Source organism: Bubalus kerabau, chromosome 3, assembly GCF_029407905.1.
Source record: "Bubalus kerabau isolate K-KA32 ecotype Philippines breed swamp buffalo chromosome 3, PCC_UOA_SB_1v2, whole genome shotgun sequence".
Taxonomy (NCBI): Eukaryota; Metazoa; Chordata; class Mammalia; order Artiodactyla; family Bovidae; genus Bubalus; species Bubalus kerabau.
The window spans coordinates 186,880,010-186,900,172 of NC_073626.1; the positions used below are offsets into that span (position 1 = coordinate 186,880,010).

Below are 20,163 nucleotides of genomic sequence, written 5' to 3' on the forward strand. Positions count from 1 at the left end.
CCAGTCACACTCAGCGGTGAGGCATCCTGGAGAAAACTGTCCTAAAGCCAGCAACCAGGCCTCCAGGTTGGAGGCCCGTGGTGGGCAGGGGGTGCTGACTCAGTGCATCCACTGGAGCTCAGAATGGCTCCCCGGAGGACCTGTAGCCTCCTGGTTTTAGCCAAGAGCTTGTCCAAGGCCTCGGGGGACCTGGCCCCATCCAGTCCAGCTCTCCAAGCCTGCATCAGTCCGTGGGGGTCCCAGGCGGCCGCGGCCGCAGCCCAGGCTCCATGCGATCGACGCGGAAGAAGTTGGCTGTTGTAGCGGCCCTGGCAGGCGGTGCGGGATCCCAGGAGGCCTCGCCAGGCAGCAGCAGCTGCGCCGTGAGCCGCGGGCCAGAGAAGCCCCCGGAGCCCGAGCCCGAGTCCGAGTCCGAGTCCGGCGGCAGGGGCAGGGGCAGCACGTGCTGCAGGCTCAGGCCGGGCCGCGCGCCGCTGTGAGAGGTCCGCACGGAGGGTGAGGCGAGGCCCGGCTGCTGCTCCCGGGGGCCGCGGGCACACGGCAGGAGCCTGCCCAGCGCCCGCTTGAAGTCCCGCATGAAGAGTGGGTAGATGATGGGGTTCATGGCGCTGTTGCAGTAGCCCAGCCACGTGAGGGCGTCAAAGAGCCCCAGGGAGATGCAGTCACACACGGCCTGGAGGGGGTGGGGGACATCCTGGAGCCGGGACGCAGGGCACCCCACCCAGCGTGGGTGGGACAGACCCGCAAACACGTGCGCTCTGAGCGGCTGCCCGCCCCCCTCCCTCCCCAGCTCTGGGGGTGCGGGGTTGGGGGTGGTGGGATTCGGGGCCTCCCCATCAAGGCGGGGACTCACCCACCTCCAGCGGTGGCATTACCTGGACTATGTTGGCCACAAAGAAAGGCAGCCAGGTCACAAAGAACATGCCCAGCAGGATGCCCAGGGTCAGGCTGGCCTTCAAGGCCTTCCTGCTATGCTTGGTGGCTAGACGCCTGCTGTCAGCTGACTCCACCCCTGGGCGTGGGGTCCTGGGCACCTGCAGAGAGGAAGGCCGCATGACTTGGTCTGAACCTATCCCTGGCCCCAGACTGAGCCTTAATCCCAATTCTAGACCGAGCCCTTAATACACTGAGCCTTGACCCTTGAATGGGCTCCAGTTGTAGTCCTAGACTCAGCCCTGACCCTGACTCCAGGCTGAACCTTGACCTTGGCTTCAGAGTGAGCCCTTCAGCAGTAAACTAAGCTCTGCTCATGTCCCTGACCACTGATACCTACCATACATTGAGCCCTACATAACCACCGTCTCAAAGTGAGCCTCCTCCCTGGACCAGACTGAGCCCAACTTTAGCCCCAGACTGAGCCTTGATCCCAGAAATAGACTGAGCCTCTGTCCTGGTCCTGCACCAAGCCCCGACCCTGACTAGCAGTGCACAAGGAGCTCTAGGAAGGGCGGGGAGATGTCCTAGGGGCTCATGTTCGTGCCTGGTGGACAGTGTCGAGTGCTGAGCTTTGCAGGGAGTGTGGCCTCCTGAACTGCTGGCTTTGTGTCTGGGGCAGTGTTGCCCTGCGCTGCACTTGGGCGCTTCAGGGATTCGCTGCGATGGAGCAGTGCTTGACGAAAGAGGACAGCTGCTGCCTGAGGCCGGGCAGCCTCGCTGCCTGTGAACTGACTCTCTTCATGTTTTGGACGGTTTTGCACTACTGTTTTCATGACCCACAAAATAAAGTTTATTTTGAAAACATGTGCCCCAAACAAATGTGTGCAATTAAATATCTTATAAATCACTAGGGACGGGAGTGACCTTGGTATTTTAAACTTGGATTTCACTGTGGACTTACAGACATCTTCATTCCCACACATGGACTTCATGAGCAGGAGCTGGGAGAAGAGGAAAAAGGAGGGGCTCCACGGGAGACAAGGCATGAGGGGCTCGAATGTGACTTTTATAAACTGGAGACCAGGAGTCCCAAAACATAAAAGGCTCTCTGTACCAGATGACGCATTAGCCCAGCAGTTCTCTTAACTTTTTCAACTTTATGAGCCCACTGAAATTGATGACATCTACACAACTTACTCCCCAGAAAACAGCTTGTAAATGTTTACGAACACACACACACACAGAAGAAAAAATTTCCCACATAGCCAGAGGGTTCAGAGACCACTGCAAAGTCCATGCCTGAAACCCCTAGGGATCCACAAAAGCTGCAACGTGAAGCCCTCCTCTAAACCATGTGTTGTAATCAACTTGGATTTTCATATATCCGCTTTACACAAAGTGAAAGCCACTTATTTGACAGCTTACGTAAATACTGGGGTGAGCATAATTCACTGGACCAGGAAAGGGTATGTGTGCTGCCTGGGAATACACCTGGGCTTTAAAGGCCAGAGATTCCCTCCAGCACTTCCTAAACTGTGCAAGAGCCCAGCTTAGCTCTTGAGGCAACCAGAAACAGGTTGGGTACTGGAGGATGAAAGAATCAGGAGGAGGCAGGAAGGAAGGAGCCAGGTTCCCAGGCAACCTTCACAGATGGAAAGGGGTGAAGGCAAAGCCAAGAGTGTGAGCCCCAGGGAGCATTAAAGCCACCCACACACACCCCAATGTGCAGGAACTCCCCCTCCCAGCCTTGTTCTCACTGGTCTCTTCAGGGTACCCAGGCTTGGTTCCTGTCCAAGGTGCTGAAACCCCAACTGCATGCTGTCCTGTAGGATCTGGAATAGCGGTGGGTAGGAGAGGGGAGACAGGCACCCTGTAACTCCTGCTTTTCGATGTATTTGTCCAGGTGAAATCTGGTTAGACAAATATCAAGGCTCACACAGGGAAGCCTAAAAGAGGCCCTTGATTCTTCCCACTTTCTTGGTGGGCAGGCTTCAAGTTATGCCTCTACCACTCACTCACTTGTGATCTTGAGAGAGTCCGCTTCCACATTTGTCAAATGGGAGAAAACGCCCAGCTTATGAGTTGCTGCGGATAATGCACGTGTGCCCTGTGCTGGACACGCAGGTAATGCAAGCACAGCAGCCCTGACACCGTTCAGTGGTGCGTGGATGAGGCTGCGGAAGTTGTAGCGCCCTCGGGAGCCTCGTCCTCTTGCCAACAGCTCAGGCTTTCCAAAGCAGCGCACACCTCAGGACAAAGGCTCTGACTCACTGTGCGGCAACCAGGGAGAAAGAGAGGGTCTGCTTTTCCCTCCCCTCTCATTTTCTCTTCTCCAGAGTGGACTCTCTATGGCTTCTGTGGCCCCATTGGTCAGCCTGGAGGGAGAGACTCCTGATTCCCCAAAAGAATCTCCCAAGAGCTGCTCTGACTTTGGATTGCTGCCATCAATGGGGACAGACAAGGGGAGGAGGGAGACACCATCTCCCGCAGGCCCCAGCCACACAGGTACCCCTCACCCCTGGAAGCCTGGTGAAGAGGCAAGAGACAGCCATGGCTCTTGGGCACTGGGAACCAAGGCATTCAGGGAGATAAGACAGGGGCCATCATCAGGGGAGGGTGACCCAAAGGGGTCAATCATGATATGAGGGTCCCTCTCCAGTCTTCCTGGGAAGAAACCTGCATTTTCCTGCCTCTTCTTCTCCCCAAAGAATTGACTCAAGAAAGCAGGCAAAAGGGAAGAAATTGAGGTTCGGAGAAAGTAGGGGACCTTCCCAAGGTCACACTGTGCTCAAACCAAAGCACCACAGACCCCCTGCATTGTTATCCCCACTTACTGAGTGCTTACAATGCATCTGCACCTGACATTCATTCTGTCATTTGGTCTTTCTGGGAGGAAAGTATTATAATCTTCATCTTGCAGATGAGGCTGAGAGAGCCAGGAGTCACACAGCAGACAAGAGTTGAGTCAGGGAATTAAGGTCACCTCCAGCTCCAGACGCTGAGCCTTTCCCACTTCACCATGCTGCTTCCATTCTGGAGGAAGGCAGCCCCAAGCAAAAGCCCACCACTCTCACCAAGAGGCCCTCGTGGAACAGACGCCGAGGGCCTCCACCAGCCCACGCCCTGGGGTCCGGGTGACGCCATCCTTCTCACTTCTCTCTGCCCTAAAGCCACCTCACGACCCCTCGTGGCACGCTCTGTTGTCTGCACGTCCCTTATATCAGCACACGTCTGTGGCATTTGCCACCGTCAGAGGGGGCAACTTGGCAGGGCCCTGCAGGGCCCTATGTCCATAAACACCTGTCCACCTGTCCACTCAGCACAAACAAGGATATATACCGCAGCTCCATTCATGACAGAAAAAAACGAAACAGCTCACAAGTCCATCAGAGGAGAGTGGTTAAATAAACCCTGGTTTAGACTACTATAGTGAAAGTCACTCGGTCGTGTCTGACTCTTTGTGACCCCATGGACTGTACACAGTCCATGGGATTCTCCAGGCCAGAATACTGGAGTGGGTTGCCATTCCCTTCTCCAGGGGGTCTTCCCAACCCAAGGATCAAACCCAGGTCTCCCACATTGCAGGCGGATTTTTTACCCGCTGAGCCACCAGGGAATCCTTAGAATACTATACAGATGTTTAAAAGGATAAGTCAATCACACGGAAAGATCTCCACGACACATGATCAAGTGCTAACAAGAAGCTGCAAAACAAGAGAGACAGCATGAATACCTTCGTTTAAAAAAAGATGCAAGGCATAAATTTCTTTAGGCACATAAACAAATTCACAAACACAGAGGAAAACAGCTGGAAAGACGTGGAGAGACAGGAGTGGGAGGTGACTGATGAGGTCAGGGGGGCCTTTTACTTTATCGCTACCGATGAATTTTCATTTTAAAGTGGACTTACATATTCCCTCGTGTAATTTCAAATTTGTATGACCAGCTAACCATGTGTGTGCTCAGTCACCTTGTGTCCAACTCTTTGAGACCCCACAGACTGTGGCCCACCAGGCTCCTCTGTCCATGGGATTTTCCAGGCAAGAATACTGGAGCAGATTGCCATTTCCTCCTCCAGGGGATCTTCCTGACCCAGAGTTCCAACCCACATCTCTTGCATCTCCTGCATTGGCAAGCGGAATCTTTACCACTGCACCCCCTGGGAATCCCAGCCATCTAATCACAGTGTGAGGGTGATAAGATAGACCTTGGAGCCAGACTGCCCAGTTCAAATCATGACTCTGTTACTAACCAGCTGAGCAACCTTAAGCAGGGTACTTTACCTCTCTGGGCCTCAGCTTTCTCATCTGTAAAATGGGAATTCTCATGACATCCGCCTTGTAGGATTGTAGTAAGGATTAAATAGGATAATAGAAAGTTACTTGAACAGTGCCTGGTACATAGTAAGTACTGTGTGAGTACTGTTAGTTACTAAGTTAGTGATCATGGTTGGTGTTTATTGTTATTTGTATTCGCCTCGGCTCCCTGATAATGATGATGAGGCTGCTGGTGGCAGCCATGGTTATTTTTGCCCCTAGGAAGACTCACAGGGGTGAACTTCCCAGCACCATGCATTTCACCATCAAGAGGAAAGGACAGAGCTAACATTTGTCAAGCAACAAGCAACTGCTGTGCACCAGGCATATATAAATCACCTCACTGTTGCTTCAAACAGCCTCAGACGATAACTGGGAGAGAGGGAGGTGAGCAACTCACCCAGAGTCAACCCGCTGCAGTGAGAGAGAGGCAGGATTTGAACCTGGGCCCAGACAGACAGACAAGCCCCCCGCCCTGTCCCGGCTGCAGCAGGCTGCCTCGTTCAGAGCGGCGGCCCAGCCTGTCACGCTCAGCTCTGCTCCTGCTCTCCCCCTCCTCCCCCTCTGAGATATTTCTGGGATCACAGCCTCCTCTGAGGGGGAGGAGGCAGAGATGGAAGGGAAGACGGATTGCTGGGACAGAATGATGCATAGCTGGGTACTGGAGGGTGAAGAGAGCTGGGGGAGGAGGACCAGGGGGAGAAACGGAGGGAGGGAAGGAAGAGGAGGATACGAGGTGCACGGGAGAGGGGCTGAGACTGAGCCGAGGGGGAGGAGAAAGGGGGGACGATGGGGCGGAGAGGAAGGCGGTGAGGAGAGCGTGTGGCCACAGAGACACAAGAGAGAAAAAAGGGCACAGGACACAGGGACGCCCAGCCGGGCTGCCTGCTGCTCCCCAGGAGGCTGAGCGCCCACAGCGGTCCCTCTGGAACCCCCAGGGGTGAGCACCATCACCACAGGGGCACCCACCTTTCACACACACGCACACACACGCAAGCACACACTTGCCCTGGTTGCATCTCATGGGCACCCTCACCACCTCTCACGCCCCTCCTGCACCCCCAGACACAGCCCCTGCCTGACCTCTAAGCAGGACTCCTTTCCCAGAGCCCCTGGGGCTGAAACCACTGAGCCAACCGGTGGCTTTCTAAGAGCTCATTCGCATCAACAGGCAGACAGAGGCAGAGGAAGACACTCCAGCCAGCTCGGCAACCACGTCCGAAACTCCGGAAGGGCAAGGACTTCAGGGACTGGGAGCCAGCCCCCGTCTCTCTGTGGGAAAGCGAGAGACTGGATCGAGGGAGCAGCCAGTGGTTCAGTGGGGCCGGGACGGGGAGGAAGGGGGCCTAACACTCCCCCAAGTTCTGTTCCTTCTCATCAGTTCCGCTGGGTCCAGGCAATGAAAACGCCTCCACCCCCAGGCCGGATGCGCCACCTCAGGTGATGAAAGAGGGTCACAACCCAGGAGGCCAGAGTAAGGCGGCCTCCCAGAAGCCTCATCCCCAAACACAGGCAGTTCTCCAGGTGGTACGGAAACTAGCCGGCACAAAGCTTGCTTAGGATCTGGGTGGTTTGGGAAGCAAGCTGAGTGACTTCAAGCTAGGCACTTGCTGGATGGTGGAGTCAGACACGTCCTTACTCAAGAGAAAAGGTGTTCCAGAAAGCAGGAGATATTCGCACAGACATATTTCAGGCCTGAGAGGCCGAGAGTCATTCTGCCTCAGAGGCAGTGCATGTGTGTGCTAAGTCGCTCAGTTGTGTCCGACTCTTCGTGACCCTATGGACCGTAGCCCACCGGGCTCCTCTGTCCATGGGATTCTCCAGGCAAGAATACTGGAGTGGGTTGCCATGCCCTCCTCCAGGGGATCGTCCCAACCCAGAGATCGAACCCACATCTCTTAGGCCTCCTGCACTGGTAGGCAGATTCTCTACTGCCAGCTCCCCCTGGGAAGCCCCGAGACTGAATGACCCATGAAGACGCCTCTCAGCCTTTGGTTTTGTGACTTCCTTGATTTTGCAAACATACGCACAGAGAGTGATGGATTTTTGACGTTTGCTAGAAGAGACGCCCTTCTTATAAGCTCCAGAACCCTCATCATGATAGGGTTTCGTAACTACCATCTCTCTCTCCAACTAGAATGTAGATTTCAAGAGGGCAAGACCTTCTCAGACCCACTCATGCCCGCACTCACAGCCCAGGACAGCTCCTGCCCAAGAGAGATCCTCAAGGGACTTCCCTGGTGGTCCTGTGGCTAAGACTCTGTGATCGCAATGTAGGGGGCCCAGGGATCTGGTCAGGGAACTGTATCCCACATGCCGCAATGAACATTGGAGATCCCATATGCTGCAACTAAGGCCCAGGACTTCCCTGGTAGCTCAGCTGGTACAGAATCCGCCTGCCATGCGGGAGACCTGGGTTCGATCCTTGGTTTGGGAAGATCCCCTGGAGAAGGGAAAGGCTGCCCACTCCAGTATTCTGGCCTGGAGAATTCCATGGACTGTATAGTCCACGGGGTCACAAAGAGTCAGACACGACTGAGCGGCTTTCACTTTCAAGACCCAGCGCAGTAAATAAATAAATAAAAGCAGAAGTACTCAGCACGGCACCGAGGAAGTGAATGAACGTACTGAAAAGCACAAGATCCATCAGCCACAAGAACTGCTTCTACAAGTGGAAGAGAAGGGAGAAGCGTGAGCTGGGGTTGAATCCTGGGCTCTGTGGGGCACTGTGTCCATTTCGTTCCTTCCATCACTGTGCAATGAACACTCACGGCACTCCTTCAGATGCTGAGAATCCAGCAGTCAAGACAGGTCCTCAGCCTCACAGAACTTACATTCTAGTAGGAGGAAGCAAACAAGCCAACGATAAATGGGAAGTATGCAATTTGTGCCATTTGCTGCTGAGAACAACTTAGGAAATGAGGGCTGGAGGGGATCTGCGCAAGTGTGACCTCGTTACTAACCAAGCGGTTAGTAAGACAGCCAAGCAAAGGCCAGAGGAAAGGGACAGAAGTTAGGGGCAGATCTCTGTGGTGACGTGAGGTTCCCCAGGCAGAGGCAACAGCAGGTGCAAAGGTCCTGAGGCAGGAGTGTGCCTGGTGCTCAAGGAACAACAAGGAGCCCAGTGTGGCTGAAACAGAAAGAGTGAGGGGATGGTGGGAGGAAAGGAGACCAGACAAGGGGCAAGGAATAACACGACAGGGCCTGCACTTTTCTTTTTTTTTTTTTTTTTGGCTACACCTCCCGGCTTGTGGGATCTTAATTCCCTGACCAGGGATCGAACTCAGGCTCACAGCAGGGAAAGTGCCGAGTCCTAGCCAGTGGCACCACCAGGGAATTCCCAGGGATCGCTATGGCTGCAGTGTATGTCGAAAGGAAGCAAGAATGGGCTCAGGAAGCCAGTGGAAGATCAATGCGATAACCTGGGCACCAGATGAAGGGCTCAGCCATTGAGGGGGGGCAGCAATTGACACGTGAGAAGTGGTCAGGGCCTACATGGGCTTTGAACATAGAAAGCACACAGGGTGTGCAGCAAGAGAAAAAGAGGCTGCCTCCAAGGCTCCTGGCCTGAGCCACTTGCGTCAATTAGTCGACGTAAGGAACACAAGTCAAGGACTACATCTGGAGCCTGGAAAAAAAATCCCAGATTCTGTTGGGGACGAGGTAAGTGAGTGGTCCAGGCTGGAAGTCATCAGTATGAACGTGGTACTTCCGGTCACAGGATGAGCTGAGCTCACTAAGGAAGTGAACGTGGAAAAAAGCAAGAAGGCACAAGGACCGAGGCCGGGGAGTGCCCCGGATGGTGGCAGAGCAGGAGGGCCCGGCAGAGGCGACTGAGAGGCACAGCCAGTGCAGCAGAGCACAGGACCCAGGGTGGTGACCCTGGAGCCGGGTTTCGAGGGCACGTCACCGCCGGCTGGCAGCAGGAGGCTCAGACCCGGGCTCTGCGCTTGAAACTCCCTGACTAGACGTGCAACCGTGGGCGAGTCGCCTCCCCTCATCGACCCTTAGTCCTCCAGCTGTCCAACAGGGATAGGGATTATTGGCCCCTTTGGGTGTCCTGGGACTACCCCAGTAGCTCAGTGGTAAAGAATCCGCCTGCCAATGCAGGAGACACAAGTTCGATCCCTGACCCGGGAAGATCCCACACGCCACGGAGCAGCTAAGCCCGTGAGCCACAACTAGAGAAAAGCTTGCACAGCAACGAAGACCCAGCACCGCCAAAAATAAATAAATAAAATCATTTTTCAAAAACCCAAGTGCCAGCTGGTTAGCGTCACGGAAAGAAAATCTATGTGTCACAGGCTCTGTGGTAACCAAGACTCTAGACCTCCCCACTCCAACCCCACCAAGACCAGCCAACTCCATACCTCCTTAGTCATTAGGGCAGAGTGAGACAGGGAGATGACCTTGGATGGTGAATGAACACCCAACAAAATAACTGAGTCACAGAGTAAGAACAGAGGCCTTTAGCACACCCTCCCAGCTCCTCTGGTTATGTCAATAGAAAGTCTCATGCTGATGCTACTGTACCTTTAACGTCCCTCCAACACCTAACAGGGAGAAAGCAGGCCTTGGGCTCAAGCATCTCCAGCCATCCAAGCTGGACTTCAGCAACACTGCTGGGGCTTCTGCGGCCTCATTGAAGTTATGGTTCTGATCACCTTCTATTTCTGGCAAGGATACTGATTTTCCGTTAGTGAAAGAGATAAGAAGTTTTCTTGCTAAATAAATTCATGGAAGTAAAAAGATGAGATGACTCCAAGAAATCGCTAAGTACATATGGCTGCAGAGACTCACAGACTGTGTGAAGCTGGGCAGCAGGGTAGCAAGGCAGATGCCACGAGGCAGTTCCCCAAAGCCTGAAGTTTGCGAAATGCTCCTTTACAAGAACCCAGGGAGAGGGTGTGGATAGCCCATGGCAGCCATCCTGAAGCTCGAGAACCAAGTCAGGGTCACAGCCACCTGCAGAGACTGGAGAAGTTTCTCCAGTGAGTATAGATCAGGAGACAGCTGGCTGCAGCCAAGGCCTCCTGTCCACCCAGGACACCATCATCCTAGCTGATGGGCCTCCCTGCAGGGGTGACATGGATGAGCCACTTGGGGGCTGCCAACCAGGATGTCAGCCTCTCAGCTCCGTCTATCCAGTAACCCCCACCCCCCAAGGGACCTGCCATCCTGCAGACACCTCCCACACCTGAGGCCACATCTAGAGGACACTGGAGAGCCCTGCTGGGAACTTCCTGGGGGCCTGTGGTCTAATTCTCTGGGGCTCAGGCCCAGCAGTCTGAACACCCATCCCTGGGCAGTAGAGTGCTAGGACTCAGGTGCTGTGCAACCCGCTCCACTCTAGATACTGCAGGGAAGAGCACCCACCCCATTCACAAGGAATCAGGGACACCTACTAGGCACAGTGGAGATCAAAACCCACCCAGATAAGCCCAGCCCTCATGGGAGCTTACACGTCAGTGAGGGACACAGACAATGAACAAACCAACCAACAAACTGGGGGTCGAGATGGAGAATAACAGGGTGGCGGGTGGCGGGGCGGTCTGCAGACAGGGTGGGCAGGGTGGGCCCCTGGGAAGGAGTAACCTGTGAACTAAAGACTCAGGCAAGGACAGCCCCAGAGGAAGAACATTCCAGAGGGCACAGCCAGTACAAAGACCTGGGCACACAGTCTGTCGCCTTCTGGGAATGGGGCTGGTGCAGAGAAGCCGGGAGTGGGGAGGGGAGGGAGTGCAGCTGGAGAGGCTGGCAGGACCAGGTCCCAGGCCAGATCCTGGCCCGGGTCTCCTCTGCATCTTGAGAGCCATAGGGCGCCGCTGAAGGGCTTGGAGCCAAGGAGTGAAGGGACTGCCTTTTGTTTCTCTTTGTGCAGAAAATGGACAGGGTGGGTCTGGGGTGGAGGCAGCGGGAGACTATCAAAGACTCCCGGGTAAGGGCCTTCCCTGGTGGTCCGGTGGTTAAGAATCCGTCTTCCAATGCAGAGGACACAGGTTCCGTCTCTGGTTGGGGAAAGAAGATCTCATGTGCTGTGGGGCACCTAAGCCCCAGTGCTCCTGAGCACCTCACTGAAGACCCAGCATGGGAAGAAAAGAAAAAGGCTCCAAAGTAAGAAGCAATGGTGGCTTGGATCAGGAGATCAGGAAGGTGTCCTCGGGGATGACACAGGCATAGAGGGGCTTGTGAATGCATCCCATGAGCACGAGAAGGAAATTTTTCCCAAGCTTCTGGGCCATGATGCCATGATGGCACCATTGGCTGTGATGGGGAAGACGGGCGAGGAGCCAGTGGAGAGAGTTGGGACCCCCTGAATGGCCTGTTGCACGTTACCCTTGAGAAACCTGCCCACATCCTGGCAGGTCCTGTGGAAAGTTGGGCATCGAGTCTGGAGTTCAGAAAGAAGATGGGTGCTGGGAATGACCACCTGGAAGTGCCAGCAGTTGTATGCTGAGCCGTGGATGCCCAGTGGGCACCCAATGACTGCTCCTTCCTATCCGTCCCCCACGCCCGGGTCTCCCTGCACGCCCCGCCCCATACCTGCAGCGTCTCCAAGGCCTGGCCGGCAGTGCCGGTGGTGAGGGACGCCACCTGGACGGCCTGCTTGCGGGCAGCCAGCAAGATCCTGCTGTAGGTGAAGCAGATGGCGCCCGAGGGCAGGAAGAAGGTGAGGCCCGACGCCACGAGGACAAAAGGCAGGCTGGCCAGCAAGCGGCACTGACTCGGCGCGGGTGCCCGCGCGCGGCCCGGCTCGTGCCAGCCTAGCAGCAGGGGCAGGAAGGAGGCGAGAGCGGCCAGACTCCAGGCGCCGAGGACCAGCGCCAGGGCGCGCGCGGGCGTCATGCGCAGCTTGTAGCGCAGTGGCGAGAGGATGAGCAGGTAGCGGTCCAGGCTGATCAGGCAGAGGTTGAGGATGGAGGCGCTGCAGCACATCACGTCGAAGGAGGCCCAGAGCAGGCAGAGGCCCCGCGCCAGCACCCAGCGGCCGTACAGCACGTTCAGCATGGCCGGCGGCATCACCACCAGCCCCACCATCAGGTCCGACGTGAAGAGCGACACGAGGAAGAAATTGGACGTGTTGCGCAGCGCGGGCTGCGCGCAGATGAGCGCGATGAGCAGCGAGTTGGCCGCGGCCGTCAGCGCGATGACCACACACAGCGCGGCGGCCACCCAGCCGCTGCCCCCGGGTGCCCACGGCGGCCCCGAGCCCCAGTCCGGGGTACTGTGATTGGCGGGGCCTTGCTCTGGGACCATGGAGGCTCTAGGGTCCGGAGGACGAGGCAGGGTGGGCGTGGAGGCTGGCTAGTGGGAAGGAGGGGATGGGGGGGGGGGAGGAGGGGGCGGCCCTCTGGGTCAAGGGTCAGCACCCCTAAGGGGATGGAGAGGGGGTCTGGGGGCGTCCGTGGGTGGGATGCAGAAACACCTGGAGCAAACACCTGGGTAGGAAGTTTGGGAGGGGGCACCTGAGGAGCAGGGTCCTCTAGCAGGAGCGAGTGGCAAGTCAGGAGGACAGGAACGCAGAGCCCCTGGAAGGGGCGGGCGGTAAGATGGATCGAGGGCAGAGACCCGGGGAGGTGAGAGCCGGGGCCACTGGGCGCTCTCCAGGCCGGGGCAAGCCCCTCTCGGCGAATGGACATAGGTGCCAAGGAGGACCCTGGGTGCTGGGAGTCTCAGGGTGGGGGCCCCACGGGCCAAAGCCAAGCCCCCGGAGGGGAGCGCAGGTCTCTGACCCAGCGCAGAAGCACCCCGGGCTCGGGCGTACGCGGTCCCCGCGGCGAGCTGGAGAATACCGGCCGGCCCGCCTGGAGAGAAAGACCCCCTCCCCACCCGGCCGCAGGTCTCCGGCCCCGCTCCCGCCCGGGCTCGGTACCTGGAGCGCTGCTCCGCCGCCGGCGACTGCGGCAGGAGCCGCGGGCCCGGGAGAGGCAGCGGCGGCCGCGGGCCGGGCCGGCTCCCAGGGACCCGGGAGACGCCGCGAGGGCCCGGCGCGCGCGGAGGCGCGGTGGCTGCTTCCAGGAGCGCGCGGTCCCCGCGCCGCGGAGCCTGCGTCCCGCCCCGCGGTGGGCGGGCAGAGCCGAGCCCTGGCCCAGCAGGCGGGCGGGGTCCCCGACACCCCTGGGCCTGCGGAGGGATGATCCGAGAGCCGGGCCGTGCCAGGTCGCCTCCCAGCTCTAGCGGCTTCTACCCGCGCCCCCCGGGCCTGCCCCTCCCCACTCACACTTGGCGCAGGAGGAACTCGGAGAAGGGGGTTGTGGGCCACCTTCATCCAGGACTGCTTCCAATAGGGGGCTGCCCACCCGCTACCAGGGCGAGCCGGTTGGGAGATATTGGGCAGATCGCTTGACATATGTGTACATGTATGTTACAATATGTTGTTGTTGTTGTTTAGTCGCTAAGTCATTTCCCGACTCTTGCAACCGCATGGACTCTAGCCCACCAGCCTCCTCTGGCCATAGGAGTTCCTAGGCAAGAATACTGGAGTGGGTTGTCATTTCCTTCTCCAAGGGATCTTTCCCACCCAGGGATGGAACCTGCATCTCCTGCATTGATAGGCAGATTCTTTACCACTGAGCCACCTGGGGAGCCCTATGTAATATATAATTTGTTGCGCTTCCTTCAAACTTTTAATTTAAATAGATGGCAACCTCCTCCTGGAAGTCCTTCCCAGCAAAAACCATCCTGTCCCCCGACAGTGCCAGGCACTAAGGGTGAAGGATCAAGCTGTCAGCACTCTCAGTCTACAGAAGAGTGGGAACAGGGAATCCCCAGGCCAGGTGGGGTGGAGTCACTGCAGATAGATAGGCTGGCACACCGTGTGTAAGGCTGCTACGTGTATCCTTGCCTCCTCCCGCCCCTCACAACCGGAGCTAAGAGTCTCTACTGGACACGTCACAGGTTAATATCATGGATTCAGTCAGTCAGTTCAGTCGCTCAGTCGTGTCCAACTCTTTACGACCCCATGGACTGCAGCACGCCAGGCCTCCCTGTCCATCACCAACTCCCGGAGTTCACTCAAACTCCTGTCCATCGAGTCGGTGATGCCATCCAGCCATCTCATCCTCTGTCATCCCCTTCTCCTCCTGCCCCCAATCACGCCCAGCATCAGGGTCTTTTCCAATGAGTCAGGTTTTCGCATCAGGTGGCCAAAGTGTTGGAGTTTCACCTTCAGCATCATTCCTTCCAATGAACACCCAGGACTGATCTCCTTTAGCACGGACTGGTTGGATCTCCTTGCAGTCCAAGGGACTCTCAAGAGTCTTCTCCAACACCACAGTTCAAAAGCATCAATTCTTCAGCGTTCAGACTTCTTTATAGTCCAACGCTCACATCCATACATGACCACCGGAAAAACCATAGCCTTGACTAGACGGACCTTTGTTGGCAAAGTAATGTCTCTGCTTTTTATTGTTTTCTATTGTTTTCCTCTATTTCTTTGCACTGATCACTGAGGAAGGCTTTCTTATCTCTCCTTGCCATTCTTTGGAACTCTGCATTCAGATGAGTATATCTTTCCCTTTCTCCCTTGCCTTTAGCTTCTCTTCTTTTCTCAGCCATTTGTAAGGCCCCCTTAGACAACCATTTTGCCTTTTTGCATCTCTTTTTCTTGGGGATGGTCTTGACCATGGATTCAACAAACATTTATAAGGAGCACTCACTAGGTGTCAGACACTGTTCCATCCAATTGGGACACTACAGAAACCAGAGCAAAGATCCAACTTCATAGAGTTTACTAAGCATAAAAAAACATTTAAAGTGGTCATAGGGCAATAATTGTGTGTGTGGTCAGTCACGTCCGATTCTTTGTGACCCTATGCATTGTAGCCCGCCAGGCTCCTCTGTCCATGGGATTCTCCAGGGAAGAATATTGGACTGGGTTGCCATTTCCTCCTCCAGGGGATCTTCACAACTAGGATCAAACCCACGTCTCCTGCATCTCCCACAGTATAAGGTGGATTCTTTACCACTGAGCCACCTAGGAAACCCAGAATGATAATTGCTATAGAAAAAAAGGAAATGGGGAAGAATGTAAAGAAAATCTCAGGTGGCTGGGGTCTTTTTCCTTCCACAGAAACAGGAAAATAATGCTATGTGCCAGGGGCTTTATTTTATTATTCCTACCCCCAGACCAATGCTAAGAGGTAAGTTAAACTGGGCTAGGAAAGGCCAAAGGCCTCGCTCAAGTCACCAGCCGCAAGAGATCAAGTGGAACTGAAACTCAGGTCTGCCCAACACCCAGAGAAGCTTCAAGACCCTGCATACCCTGCCCGGACTTGCTGCGTGGCACCCAGAGTCCCATCCCTGCCCACAGCCGGGTCCGTGTGGCAAGGGGAGGCTTGCCGTCCCTCCCAACACCACCTGCAGCATCACGACAATTTCTGTCCTGCCTCAGGGAACAGGATACCAAGCTCTGGGCAAAGAGACAGAAAGAGCAGACTTGGAATCCCAGCTCCACTGCTAACCAGCTCTGTGGACTTAGAACCAGCGACTCCATCTCCTTGGGCCACTGTTTGCTCCTCTGCAGTAACTAGCAGAACAATACAGCACCCGCCTCTCAGGGTTGTTGGTATCATCAGTAAACTTTATGGTGCTGTGTCAGTGTTAGCTACTAGCCTCAGTGTTCCCATCTGTAAAATCGGAATGCATTCAGCTCTGCAGTAACTTCTTCCCCCCAGGGATTTTTTTTTAATTTTTTATTTTATATTGGAGTATAGCCAGTTAACAATGTTGTGATGGTTTCAGGTGGACAGCAAAGGGACTCAGCCATGCACATACATGTGTCCATTCTCCCCCTAACTCCCCTCCCATCCAGGCTGCCACATAACATTGAGCAGAGCTCCCCGGCCCAGGGATTTCTGCTGTGAGCAATAGCAAAGCTGAGAAGTCCTATGTGGGATACACTTTGGGGCCAAGTGTTGGTGTGGTTCAGTGACTCGGTCGTACCTGACTCTCTGTGACCCAATGGGCTGCATCACGACAGGCTCCCCTGTCCTCCACTGTCTCCAAGAGTTTGCTCCCGTTCATGGCCACTGAGTCTGTGATGCTTCCTGGATTCATAATCCCGATTCGGTTACTTGCTCTGTGACGTTGGCCAAGCGTTTTCGTGTCTCTGCAGCTATGAAACTGGGGTAGTGGACATACACCTGGGTTGAGCCTTGAAACCATTTGGCATGGAGAATGTGCTTGGTACATTTTAGCTTTGAGAAAATTAAAAGTATATGGTGAAGACTTCCCTGGTGGTCCAGTGGTTAAGAATCTGCCTGCCAGTGTAGGGGACATGGGTTCGATCCCTGGTCCAGGAGGATTCCACATGTGGGGCAACTGAGCCCGTGCACCACAACCACTGAGCCCATGCTCCAGAGCCCACGCGCCAACTGCTGAAGCCCTCGAACTCTAAAATCCGTGCTCCACGGCAAGAGGAGCCACCGCAATGAGAGGCCGTGCTCTGCAGCAAAGAGGAGACTCAGACTATAGAGAAAGCCCACGGGCGGCAACAAAGACCCAGTGCAGCCAAAACTAAATCAGTTAAATACATTTTAAGATGTTTAAGTATATAGTGAAATTGAATATTATTATTCCCTCTGCTTTGGCCTTCCCAGGTGGCGCCAGTGGTAAAGAACCTGCCTGCCAGTGTAGGAGACATAAGAGCCTCTGGTTCGATCCCTGGGTGGGGAAGATTCCCTGGAGGAGGAAATGGCAACCCACTCCAGTATTCTTGCTTGGAGAATCCCATGGACGGAGGAGCATGGTGGGCTACAGTCCATGGGGTTGCAGTCAGACACGACTGTAGCAACTTAGCATGCAGGCACCCTCTGCTTTAACTCTTTCAGTTTGATTCCTTTATTAAAATTAAGAAAATCTAGGGAAAAAAGAGAGGGATGGACTGGGAGTTTGGGTTTGATAGATGCCAACTATTACATTTAGAATGGATAAGCAACCAGGTCCTAATGTATAGCACAGGGAACTCTCTTCAATATTCTGTAATTCCACAATGGAAAATATATTTTTTTTTAAAGAATGTATACATGTATAAATTGAGTCACTTTGCTGTACAGAAGAGACTGGCCCAACATTATAAATCAACTGTACTTCTTTAAAAAAATAAAATATTTTTAAAATCTAGGGAATTCCCTGGCTGTCCAGTGGTTAGAACTTGAGATTTCACTTCTGCAGCTGAGTTCCATCCCTGCTTAGGGAACTAAGATTCCAGCAAGCCTCGTGGTGTGGCTGGAAAAAAAATAATATGAAAACGTGACCAAAAATGTTAGCATTTGTTTGTTCTGGGCGATAGATTCACAGATGCTTGTCACATTATAAACCGTACTTTGCTATACTCAAAAAAATAATAATCCTTCAGGACTGGGCCTGGGTACTGGTGCCAGCTGTGGCCACAGTTAGTATCTTGACTTTAGGACCTTTTCAGAAGTTTGTGCACTTAAATTTGTCATTTCCGTCATGGAATCTTAGGCGTCCTTAACATTTCAGGGTAGAGAGGGACCGTCAAGGATGCTCAGTTTTTCTTGATTACTTCTAGCCACGGGGTGCTCCCTCCCTCGAGAGAGAAGGCTTGTGCCATAATGGGACAGCCGAGTCTTAGGGAGTCTTCTGTCCCAAGCCTCCATGCCTGCCAGCACACAGGGAACCAAGAAGAGCATTTCATGGCAGAGATGAGGAGGGAAACCAGGGTCCAGGGGGACTGGGAGGCCTGCTCAGAGCTGCTCTCACAGGAGCCATTAACCAACTGGTTAACTGAGAGCAGGGATTTGTCTCTTTTGTTCACTGTTGTATCCTCAGCATATATTGTTGCTCCTGTTGAATCGCAAAGTCGTGTCTGACTTTTTGCAACCCCATGGACTGCAGCCTGCCAGGCTCCTTTGTCCATGGGATTTCCCAGGCAAGAGTACTGGAGTGGGTTGCCATTTCCTCCTCCAGGGGATCTTCCCCACCCAGGCATCAAGCCCGCATCTCCTGCACTGGCAGGCGGATTCTTTACCAGGAGCCACCTTTTGTTCACTGCTGTGTCCTCAGCATGTACTAGGTTGCCATAAATACATGTTCAGTGAACAAATGAACAAAACTCTCAGCCCAACCATCAGCAGTCACTTATTCTCAATAATTATGTTTTTTTTAATATTTTCGACGTGGACCCTTTTTAAAGTCTTTATTGAACTTATGACAATACTGCTTGTTTTAGGTTTTGGTTTTTTGGCTGTGAGGCATGCGGGGTGTTGGCTCCCTAAGCAGGGATCAAACCTGCACCCCGTGAACTGGAAGGTGAAGTCCTAGCCACTGGATCCCCGGGGAAGCCCCATGAAGAAGAATTATTATAATGACTGACATTCGTTGAGGCCCCACTCTATGTCAGGCACTGCTCCAAGCTCTACAGGTACACTGATTCATACAAAGCTCACCACGACCCTGGGAGGGAAGTGGGTACGATCAATATGCCCCAACTTGCTAAGGGAAAACTCAGATCTTCAGTGAGTGGCTCAAGAAACAGCCCAGCCAGGATTTGAATCTGGGAATTCTGGATTTTCCCAGAGGCTCAGAGCAGGGGAGGGAAAATAGACGGGAGTTACTGGCTCTGTACAGGTAAAACCAAGGCAGGGAGCTGGTGCTAATCACACGCCCATCTGGAGAAAGGCCAGCGTGGCAGTGCTGCGTTAGGGCTTATCCCTTGTCAAGATTTCCAATTCCTCCACCTTTGCGGGGTTTGGGGGTGAACGGTGGCGGGGGGACCTGCAATTTTTCTTCTGGGTCCTCTTAGTGGTTCAGTTTGAGGTTGGCCAAGGAAAACATCAGCAGGCAGTAATTCGCATCTCACTCCCACTGGCAGACGGGCACAGCCAGCGACGCGTCTCTGCCCTCTAAGTCTGGCTCTCTCCGCTGGCTGCTCGCACGGCCCCGTCAGCAGCGCCTCTCCTGTGTGGCCCCGCTTCCCTAGCCCTCCTCCACCCCTACCCAGTCCTGGCCTCCACCACCTCCTGCTTGGACTCCTGCAGTTCCCAGCTGGTCCCCACCACCCTCCTCCCCAACAAACCTCATCTTCCCACGAGACTGCTTTTCATCTCGCTGAAACCCAGTTCTATAAGAGAGTGAAGCCTGAGCCCCCGCGGCTGCTCCAGGCCTGCCACCTGCAGGCCACTCCTTGGCATCGCAGCCCGGCTTCCTGCCGCCTTTCCAACCAGCCTCTTCTCAATCTCTTTATGTATCTATCCGTTTATGCCCCGCCTTGTTTCACGCACGGGATGAAGCCGGCCGCTGATCAAGACTCATTCTGCCAAGAGGATGCTCGAGTCTCAGAGCCTAGTGCCAAGGACGCCACCCCAGGAAGCCCTCCATTTGCGCCTGGTCCCTGAGCGCTTTCTCTGTGCCCTCCAGTCCACCCCCACCTCCAGTTGTGTAAACTGACATCGTCAGTCATGTCCGACTCTTTGCGACCCCCTGGACTGTAGCCTACCAGGCTCCTCCATCCATGGAATTTTCCAGGGAAGAGTACTGGAGTGAGTTGCCATTTCCTTCTCCAGGGGATCTCCCCGACTCAGGCATCGAACCCGCGTCTCCCACATTGCAGGCAGACGCTTTACCATCTGAGCCACCTGGGAAGCAAAGGACTTACTAATATGGCCAGAGATTGTCCCTGCCTGACTGAGGTCACTGAGGGCTGTGTGTATATGCAGATACGTACTTTTCTCCAAGCCAATTCCACAACAAGGGACAAAGGACCACCCAGGATCGTTGTGTCCTGCACAATTGCAAGGAGCGCCATTCTGTAGTTGGGAAGTCCACAACCTACACAACAGTCATGAGCAGCCATGCAGGGAAAGCTCGGCATCCGGGAGAAACCAGGTATGTACACACAACTGCTATCGCCAGAAGGCGCTAGATTGGAATCTGGGCGCCACTGTCTGCCAGCCTGGGGAAAGCACTCCCAGAGCAAAAAGGCGCTCATTTCACATTTGCAAAATGA

At 54.7% G+C, this 20,163-nt stretch overlaps 1 protein-coding gene across 1 annotated transcript; it reads right to left on the bottom strand.

Moving 5' to 3' along the window:
• Window positions 1–223: 223 nt before the first annotated feature.
• On the bottom strand, window positions 224–12,449 carry HTR6 (5-hydroxytryptamine receptor 6). Its single transcript, XM_055574286.1, has 3 exons — window positions 11,736–12,449; window positions 876–1,034; window positions 224–673 (listed from the first exon to the last, which is right to left on the bottom strand). The coding sequence occupies exons 1-3, from the start codon at window positions 12,447–12,449 to the stop codon at window positions 224–226; spliced, it is 1,323 nt and encodes a 440-aa protein (XP_055430261.1).
• Window positions 12,450–20,163: the final 7,714 nt, after the last annotated feature.